The following is a 10,134-nucleotide window of genomic DNA, read 5'->3' as shown; positions in this document are numbered from 1 at the left end:
TGATCTCCGCATCTGTATTTCCCACTGCAAAGCATGGAGGAGGTGTTATGGTGTGGTGGTGCTTTGCTGGTGACACTGTGATATATTTAGAATTCAAAGCACACTTAGCCAGCATGGCTACCACAGCATTCTGCAGTGATTCACCATCTCATCTTGTTTGGGCTTAGTGGGACTATCATTTGTTTTTCAACAGGACAATGACCCAACACACCTCCAGGCTGTGTAAGGGATAGTTTACCAAGAAGGAGAGTGATGGAGTGTTGCATCAGATGACCTGGCCTCCACAATCCCCTGACCATAACCAAATTGAGATGGTTTGGGATGAGTCGGAGCGCAGAGTGAAGGAAAAGAAGCCAACAAGTGCTCAGCATATGTGGGAACTCCTTCAAGACTGTTGGAAAAGTGTCCAGGTGAAGCTGGTTGATAGAATGGCACGAGTGTGCAAAGCTGTCATCAAGGCCAAGGGTGTCTATTTGAAGAATTTCAAATATAAAATATATTTTGATTTGTTTAACACTTTTTTGGTTACTACATGATTTAATGTGTTATTTAATAGTTTCGATGTCTTCACTATTATTCTACAATGTAGAAAATGAAAGAAAAACCCTTGAATGAGAAGGTTTTCTAAAACTTTTGACCGGTAGTGTATACTCATTAAGTATGTAGTATACAGTACGTTGGTATGGGTATTCGAGCACAGCTCCCCTAAATATCGCAGAAAGACATTCTCAGACCCACCCATCCAGCGATAAAGGGGAGCAGTTTTTAGCAGATACTCTGTGCAACAAGTTTTAAATGCCAGGTCTGTCTTAGGTTATTGACATATTTAGATTTTAATTTGTAAAAAAAAATGCAATCCAGAATGCAATATTATGTCCATTTCAAATTATGAAATTCATATTTCTAGCGGAACTAGTAATTGAGGTTTGCACATTTACCCGGATGAGATAGCGGATGGACTAAGGAGAAGAACGCACGGTGAACGAGGGAGGGAGATTTGAGAAAAACATTTTTTTTTACTTTGTTGAATTGTTTATTTGGTTTCTTGCAAAATGGAAGATTTGGACAAAGACATACGATCCACTGCGAGAGGTTTTCATTGCATCCTATGCAATGTGAATGTACCCAATAGTAAGTGAAAGTCGTCGTTTTGCTATTTGGTTGCAGTTAACGTTAGCTAGCTATCGGCTAGCCACAAACCAACCAGATATATGGCTAACTTACTTTATAAGATAGCTAACTAGTTCATTACTCTGTCGGCTGTAAACTAATCAGCCAATCGTACAGGTGGCTAGGACAGTAACGTTAGCTAGCTAACCTTTTAGAATTTCTATGATATTTTATCAATTTCAGTTTACAGAAGTAGATACCTACAGTAAATGCTTAGCTAGATATATGAATTCATGACAATTGATACGGACGCTGGCTTAGTTTTACACATGTCTGCTGGATAATCTAACGTTATCAGTTTTGTGACCAATTTTCTTTACTGACTGGAAAACACTGAATCTACAGAGGCCAGTCTGGATGCCCATGTGAAAGGGCGAAAGCATGTGAAGCTGAGCACAGTGCGGGCGACTCGGAAGGCTCAGGTGGAGAACAGTGTGTTTGTCAGTGGGATCAAACCGGATACAGCTCAAGCTGACCTTGTAGACTACTTCCAAAGGTTTGGACCAGTGTCAGAAGTCATCATGGACAAAGACAAGGTGAGCTCTAAGTAGTTGGAGTGCTGATCTAGGATTGGGGCCATTGTCAATATCATCTTGCTGCCATCTCTTCTCTCAATATTATATTCTCTCAATCAGAAATTGAAAAGATGGCGGCATATACATTGTCAGATTACTTCATGGCGCAAATTTAGCGTTTGCTAAATTCCAAAGTTCCACCTGCAACTAGCCATGGGAGTTTAGAAAACACTGGTACCTTCCAAGCTGAATTAAGAAGTATCTGCAAGTAAAGGTTGGTTGAAAAATAATGCCTGATTGAACATCCCAAACCATAATTATTAAAGGACAACTCTTTCATTAGTCCATTGTTGATATAGTCCCAAAATGTTTTGTATGTCATCAATCAAGTTTTCAAGATATGTAACTTTCAAAATAAAAAAATCAGGCAGATTTCTGTATTTTGAAAGTTAGACCTCTTAAACTTGTTTGCTGACATGCAAAACATTTAATGGTAGGATAATCCATTGCTTTATAAAGGTTTTTTCCATAGCTAGCTGGAGAGGAATATTCTTTGCAGTATTCTTATGGACCCCCAGCCCAAACAGTTGGTTGACACAAGCCTCGGACATACCCCTTGTCATATGTCTATAATACATTGTCTTCTGTCCACAGGGTGTGTACGCTATTGTGGAATTCAGTGAGAATGACAGTCTGCAGGCCACGCTGTCCCGGTTAGAGCACGACATGAACGGTCTGAAGCTGCGGGTGAAACCCAGGGAGAACAAGGAGTTCAAACTGATCCCTAAAAAGAGGCAGGATTCCAAGAACCTGCAGCAGATACTGGAGCGGCTCACCAAAGAGCTGTGCCAGACTGCTTCGGTACGTGTTCCTTAGTTTAGTGTCCCTCCTCATTTCATGTTCCATGACTCTCTCGGTCTGATATGCGCTATTAATGTAGGGAATGATAAAAAGGGTAAGTATCAAAATGGTGATGGATATGATGTGTTGTTGAAGTGGTTCTCTGTCTCCAGGTGAATGAACAGATGCAGAGTGTGGTGGAGCGATTCCAGTTGGGGGAGAATGAGAAAAGGGCCAGAGAGTTACTAGTGCAACTGCTCCAGGAGGTGTTTACAGAGTTCTTCCCAGGTAGGCCAACTTTCATTGAGCCCAATCATGTAGCTTGAAGTACAAATTGCCCCTAACCACAGATCAAGGATCAGATTACCTCCAGTCATAATCTTAACCACAAGGGGGATGAAAAATAGCTGACCCCGTGTCAGTGATTAGGTGCATAAATGATGGCCTTTGATGTTTGTGTGTGGTCTTGGTACAGATAGTCAGATCCTAGCCTTCGGTTCCTCTGTCAACACATTTGACATCCACTCCTGTGACTTGGATCTGTTCCTGGACCTGGACAACACCAAGGTGTTCCAAGCTCGGGCCAAGAATTCTTCTGAACAGGTGTGGTGGTGTCAACTTTTATAACGTCCCCCAGCGTCTCAATGTATTTTAAATTACCCATGCTATCTCCAGCACTCCTCTTCCTCTGATGTCCTCCAGGCAGGGGAAGGCCCATCGGACGACACCCGCTCTGAGGACTCCATCCTGTCCGACATCGACCTCTCCACTGCCTCGCCGGCTGAAGTGCTAGAGCTGGTGGCGGCCATCTTGAGAAAGTGCGTCCCTGGGGTGCACAAGGTCATGCCAGTCAGTGGCGCTCGCCTCCCTGTGGTTAAGTTCATCCACAAGGAGCTCAACCTCCAGGGGGACGTGACCATCAATAATAGGTCAGCCTATACAATGCTACTGTCATAATTAAATAGTACGAGTTATTTAATGCATCTCTATTGCTACTGTACTGTGTATGGCCCAGAACCAAGCTGACCACTACCCCTTCGTCCTAGAAACCTAATAATGATCAGAAAAGTCCCAGAGAGTAACTCTTAGTACTTGGGTATGAAGATAAGCACGACGGGCCACAATGGGTCCCCCACCAGCCAACCTTCCTAATCTCACTTCCTCCACCCTTCAGACTGGCGGTGAGGAACACCCGTTTCCTGCAGCTGTGCTCAGGGCTGGACTCCAGGCTGCGCCCTCTGGTCTACACCGTCCGCTACTGGGCTAAACAGAAGCAGCTGGCTGGTGAGTGGCCTTCACAGCTACCCTGTAGGAGAGACTAACATCATTTTAGATCAAACACCATTTTGAACAGTATTCAGTAGGGGTCAGCAGAACCTTGCTTGTGGACTTTCTGTGACCTTTTTTTTTTGTCTACAGATGATATGGTATTTTGCCTCTTTGTGCTACATGCTTGTCATAACTGTTTTGTCTCTCTGGTGTTTCTCCCGTAGGTAACCCCAGCGGTGCTGGACCCTTGCTGAATAACTATGCTCTGACACTGCTGGTGATCTTCTATCTGCAGAAGTGTGACCCTCCAGTTCTCCCCACGTTGGACCAGCTGAAGGACATGGCCTGTATGTACTACTTCCTGTCTGCACCTCTTTAAAGTTTCATCACAAATGGAACATGCATGACCTTAACACGCATCTCATCTCAAGGCATTTCTATTCTGAACAAAAAATCTAAACACAACATACAACATGTGTGGTGAGTATGCTAGGCCACGGAAGAACTAGGACAGTTTCAGCTTCCAGGAATTGTGTACAGATCCTTTAGGCGCAGGGCCGTGCATTATCATGCTGAAACATAAGGTGATGGCAGCGGATGAATGGCAAGACAATGGGCGTGAGGATCTTGTCACGGTATCTCTGTGCATTCAAATTGCCATTGATAAAATGCAGTTGTGTTCGTTGTCCGTAGCTTATGCCTGCCCATACCATAACCCCATCGCCACCATGGGGGCCTTCTGTTCACAACGTTGACATCAGCAAAACCGCAAGCCCTCACGACTCCATACACGTGGTCTGCAGTTGTGAGGCCAGTTGGAAGTACTGCCAAATCCTCTAAAACGACTTTGGAGACAGCTTATGGTAGAGAAATTAACATTAAATTCTCTGGCAATTCTCTGTTTGTTTTTCTCACTGTTCTTCTCTTCCTCTAAGGTGAGGAAGAAGAGTGCGTGATCGAAGGCTGGAACTGCACCTTCCCCAGTCAGCCTATTGCTGTGCCCCCCAGCAAGAACACCCAGGATCTGTGTAGGTTATACCAAAAAATTGCATGAAAAATACATCCAACCATGCAGGGGAAAAAAGGATGGGCAGCATTCAATTATTTATAATATATATTCATATATATACACACACAAAGTATTTAGTCAGCCACCAATTGTGCAAGTTCTCCCACTTAAAAAGATGAGAGGCCTGTAATTTTCATCATAGGTACACTTCAACTATGACAGACAAAATGAGCAAAAAAAATCCAGAAAATCACATTGTAGGATTTTTTATGAATTTATTTGCAAATTATGGTGGAAAATAAGCATTTGGTCAATAACAAAAGTTTATCTCAATACTTTGTTATATACCCTTTGTTGGCAATGACAGAGGTCAATCGTTTTCTGTAAGTCATCACAAGGTTTTCACACACTGTTGCTGGTATTTTGGCCCATTCCTCCATGCAGATCTCCTCTAGAGCAGTGATGTTTTGGGGCTGTTGCTGGGCAACACGGACTTTCAACTCCCTCCAAAGATTTTCTATGGGGTTGAGATCTGGAGACTGGCGAGGCCACTCCAGGACCTTGAAATGCTTCTTACGAAGCCACTCCTTCGTTGCCCAGGCGGTGTGTTTGGGATCATTGTCATGCTGAAAGACCCAGCCACGTTTCATCTTCAATGCCCTTGCTGATGGAAGGAGGTTTTCACTCAAAATCTACATGGCCCCATTCTTTCCTTTACACGGATCAGTCATCCTGGTCCCTTTGCAGAAAAACAGCCCCAAAGCATGATGTTTCCACCCCCATGCTTCACAGTAGGTATGGTGTTCTTTGGATGCAACTCAGCATTCTTTGTCCTCCAAACACGATGAGTTGAGTTTTTACCAAAAAGTTATATTTTGGTTTCATATGACATTCTCCCAATCTTCTTCTGGATCATCCAAATGCTCTCTAGCAAACTTCAGACGGTCCTGGACACGTACTGGCTTAAGCAGGGGGACACGTCTGGCACTGCAGGATTTGAGTCCCTGGCGTCGTAGTGTGTTACTGATGGTATGCTTTGTTACTTTGGTCCCAGCTCAGGTCATTCACTACGTCCCCCCGTGTGGTTCTGTGATTTTTGCTCACCGTTCTTGTGATCATTTTGACCCCACGGGGTGAGATCTTGCGTGGAGCCCCAGATCGAGGGAGATTATCAGTGGTCTTGTATGTCTTCCATTTCCTAATAATTGCTCCCACAGTTGATTTCTTCAAACCAAGCTGCTTACCTATTGCATATTCAGTCTTCCCAGCCTGGTGCAGGTCTACAATTTTGTTTCTGGTGTCCTTTGACAGCTCTTTGGTCTTGCCCATAGTGGAGTTTGGAGTGTGACTGTTTGAGGTTGTGGACAGGTGTCTTTTATACTGATAACAAGTTCAAACAGGTGCCATTAATACAGGTAACGAGTGGAGGACAGAGGAGCCTCTTAAAGAAGAAGTTACAGGTCTGTGAGAGCCAGAAATCTTGCTTGTTTGTAGGTGACCAAATACTTATTTTCCACCATAATTTGCAAATAAATTCATAAAAAATCTTAGTGTGATTTTTCTGGATTATTTTTCTAATTTTGTCTGTCATAGTTGAAGTGTACCTATGATGAAAATTACAGGCCTCTCTCATCTTTTTAAGTGGGAGAATTTGCACAATTGGTGGCTGACTAAATACTTTTTTGCCCCACTGTGTGTGTGTGAGATATATATATATATCAATCAAATTTATTTTATATAGCCCTTCGTACATCAGCTGATATCTCAAAGTGCTGTACAGAAACCCAGCCTAAAACCCCAAACAGCAAGCAATGCAGGTGAAGAAGCACGGTGGCTAGGAAAAACTCCCTAGAAAGGCCAAAACCTAGGAAGAAACCTAGAGAGGAACCAGGCTATGTGGGGTGGCCAGTCCTCTTCTGGCTGTGCCGGGTGGAGATTATAACAAAACATGGTCAAGATGTTCAAATGTTCATAAATGACCAGCATGGTCGAATAATAATAAGGCAGAATAGTTGAAACTGGAGCAGCAGCACAGTCAGGTGGACTGGGGACAGCAAGGAGTCATCATGTCAGGTATTCCTGGGGCATGGTCCTAGGGCTCAGGTCCTCCGAGAGAGAGAAAGAAAGAGAGAATTAGAGAGAGCATATGTGGGATGGCCAGTCCTCTTCTGGCTGTGCCGGGTGGAGATTATAACAGAACATGGCCAAGATGTTCAAATGTTCATAAATGATCAGCATGGTCGAATAATAATAAGGCAGAACAGTTGAAACTGGAGCAGCAGCACAGCCAGGTGGACTGGGGACAGCAAGGAGTCATCATGTCAGGTAGTCCTGGGGCATGGTCCTAGGGCTCAGGTCCTCCGAGAGAGAGAAAGAGAGAAGGAGAGAATTAGAGAACGCACACTTAGATTCACACAGGACACCGAATAGGACAGGAGAAGTACTCCAGATATAACAAACTGACCCTAGCCCCCCGACACATAAACTACTGCAGCATAAATACTGGAGGCTGAGACATATATATATATATATATCCCTTTAGCAGACACTTTTATACAAAGCAACTTAGTCAGTCATGCGTGCATACATGGGTGATCCCTGGGCTCAAACCCTCTATCATGGTGCTGCGAGCGCTATGCTCTACCAACTGAGCTACAGAAGACGTTAGAATATCAATAGTAGAATTGAAGATGCCATTTTATCCATTTATTTATTTTAGATTGAACAATGGCTTGAAGCTTTTTTTTTTTTTTTTCTGTAGGTGCCCTGCTGTCAGGCTTCTTCTCCTTCTATGCCCAGTTTGACTTTGCCAGCTCTGTCATCTCCATCAGGGAGGGCTGCTCTCTCCCTGTCACCAGCTTTCTTAGCCGAGACAAGGTAAAGGGGGAAGGGGAGGCCATGGAGCAGGAGAGGTCCTCAGGCCCCAAGCTGGGCCCCCTCAATGTGCTGGACCCCTTTGAGCTGCACCACAATGTTGCGGGCAACCTGACTGAGCGCAGCCAGAGGAGCTTTCAAAGGGAGTGCCAGGAGGCAGAGAAGTACTGCCGCAGCCTGCAGTACATGCGCAAGTCCACCAAAGGTAAGGTGTGGGGCCTGGTGCGCCTTTTCACCCCCCGGGATGAGGGCCCTCACCACCACAAGGGGGCTGAGGGGGCAGAGCGGGAACTAGCCATCAGCATCCCCTTCAAGGCGGCGTCGCTCCCCGAGGTGGTCCGCAGCCAGCTGCACTCTGCCGGGGACGGCTTCCGCTTGCTCTGGTTCCAGAGGGTGTGCTCTGCTGTGGAGGGGGTGATTCAGGGAGTCCTTAAGTGCAGCCTAACTAACACTGGCATGGGGGAAAGCACTGGAGCTGACGGAATGGATACTGCGTCTCCGATTAGCAAATCGACAAACGACCACGGTGAGAACGCCAGCCTCCTTGCCTCCAGTGACTGCAGCCCACAGAGCAAGGGCACCCCAGGAACCAAGAGACCCCTGCTGTCCTCTGAGAGCAGTGGTGACTCCGTGTCCCCGCAGGGCAAGAGGCCCAGGTTGGACAGTTACATCGGGTCCCAGCCCGATTCTCCACACTGGACCTACATCCAGAGGCACAGGGTGTGGGCGGGCCGGCGGAAGGTAAGGAGGGAGCTGCTTAAAGGGGGAATGGACATGGACTCCAGGCCAGAGGGCAGCAGTGTGGAGCTGGAGACCCAGGTGACCAAGCACATTGTGGACAAGGAACCAGAGGACAAGGAGCCGCTCGAGTTCCAGGTTCAGGCCCAGGTGGTGGGTGGCACAGAGAGCACCAAGGCCGTGATCAAGTTTCGACCCTCTGCCGATGGTGCCGGACTGTTCCAGGACTTCTTTCACTTCCTGGAGATGTTCCTGCCCAAGATGGCCGACACACTGATGGGGAAGACTGGGTAGATGATGTCAGATGACGTCAGACTGTTTTGTAAAAGGGTTGTGTGGGTTCTGATAAACATCACTTTTAGGTTTTTTCATCTGAATAGTGGAAGAGTGGTTGCACTATTTTCATATTATGGGAGATTTTTTGTTGTTGATAAATCTAAAGGAGTTGTCTCTTCTCTAAAACGGATCTGACCAAGATGGCTCTGAAGTGTTATGAAAGAGCTTGAGTAATGGCTTTGATAAAGCCATGAAAATATTGTGAAAATTGATTGTGCGCTGTCATGCTATTAAGTTAGGTATGTTTTACTTGTTTTAGATTAGGGTTGGCAAGTGCCCTGCAGCAATGCACTCCGTTGTATTGTTTCAGTGATTTGTTTAGTTTGACATCTTGTTTTATGGGGTTTGAAGGAAATTAAAGGCTATTGAATACTGTTCTCAACAGTTGGAATTAAATGAAAAACATATTTTATCAAGCGATGGGACAACTTTTTCTTTCTTTTTTTCACATGCCGACTTTTGCCCCTTGTCTTGGCGCCGTTGTGCCACAGAATCTATCCAATGTTTAACTATTGGACAAGCTCCCATGTCCATAAATCACAATGGTAGGCTGCCTACCTAAGGTCTCCGGGGGGACTTGCCTGTTTATGATGTTACACAGGTCATAATTACATGGTGCATGCATCATTGACCCTCTGTCCACCATGGAAACAGCCTGGCAGACACAGGTCTATGCCAGGGGAAGTGTGTTTACTGGAAGCCTGGTCCAGATAGGCCTCTGCTCATACGACTGAGACCAACAACTGCAATTGCTCAGGCAGATATGCTGCTTTATTACCTAGGCTATCTGCCGCCATAGTTGGCAGTGGATAGGCGTAGTGCTGGGCGGTATGGCCAAAATATCAGTTCACGGTACTTTTTAAAAATGTTGAAGGTATTTGATAGTATTTTATGTTTTTAAATTATATCGTTTGCAACACTCATTATCGAGTTCCAAACTGCCCCTGGAAGCAACATCAGAGCGATAACTGTTCATCAGGGGGCTTCCTGAAATGGGTTTCCATGGCCGAGCAACCGCACGCACACAAGCCTAAAATCACTGTGCTCAATGCCAAACGCCGGCTGGAGTGGTGTAAAACTCACCGCCATCTGGATCAGTGGAAATGCGTTCTCTGGCGTGATGATATCATGCATCACCATCTGGCAGTCTGACAGATGAATCTGGGTTTGGCAGATGCCAGGAGAACGCTACCTGCTCCACTGCATAGTGCCAACTGTAAAGTTTGGTGGAGGAGGTATAAGGGTCTGGGGCTGTTTTTCATGATTCAGGCTAGGCCCCTTAGGTCCAGTGAATGGAAATCTTAACGCTACAGCATACAATGACATCCTAGACGATTCTGTGCTTCCAACTTTGTGGCAACAGTTTGGGGAAGGCCGTTTCCT

The 10,134-nt window shown here is 45.5% G+C and overlaps 1 protein-coding gene across 2 annotated transcripts; it reads left to right on the top strand.

Annotated features, from left to right (window-relative positions):
* Positions 1-724: 724 nt before the first annotated feature.
* Positions 725-9,167, top strand: tut1 (terminal uridylyl transferase 1, U6 snRNA-specific). 2 transcript variants are annotated; one of them, XM_021565089.3, is made up of 10 exons: positions 725-1,131; positions 1,516-1,706; positions 2,340-2,546; positions 2,699-2,813; positions 3,001-3,128; positions 3,228-3,454; positions 3,700-3,809; positions 4,019-4,141; positions 4,730-4,822; positions 7,565-9,167. In XM_021565089.3, exons 1-10 carry the CDS (start codon positions 1,053-1,055, stop codon positions 8,707-8,709), a joined length of 2,418 nt encoding a protein of 805 aa, XP_021420764.2. In that variant the 5' UTR covers positions 725-1,052; the 3' UTR covers positions 8,710-9,167. The 2 variants fall into 2 exon arrangements, with proteins under 2 accessions (XP_021420764.2, XP_021420766.2); XM_021565091.3 differs by having other exon boundaries at positions 945-1,131; positions 1,516-1,959.
* The last annotated feature ends 967 nt before the right edge of the window (positions 9,168-10,134 follow it).

This window comes from Oncorhynchus mykiss, chromosome 16 (genome assembly GCF_057628025.1).
Source record: "Oncorhynchus mykiss isolate SJ-2025 chromosome 16, ASM5762802v1, whole genome shotgun sequence".
Taxonomy (NCBI): Eukaryota; Metazoa; Chordata; class Actinopteri; order Salmoniformes; family Salmonidae; genus Oncorhynchus; species Oncorhynchus mykiss.
This window is presented reverse-complemented; position numbering and strand designations above follow the sequence as displayed.

Excerpts from the sequence above, each read along its gene's own strand:
- tut1 (XM_021565089.3), top strand. The coding sequence starts at position 1,053 with ATGGAAGATTTGGACAAAGACATACGATCCACTGCGAGAGGTTTTCAT. Across the intron at positions 2,814-3,000 it reads GTTTACAGAGTTCTTCCCAG|ATAGTCAGATCCTAGCCTTC; the intron begins GTAGGCCAACTT and ends GTCTTGGTACAG. Across the intron at positions 4,823-7,564 it reads CAAGAACACCCAGGATCTGT|GTGCCCTGCTGTCAGGCTTC; the intron begins GTAGGTTATACC and ends TTTTTTCTGTAG.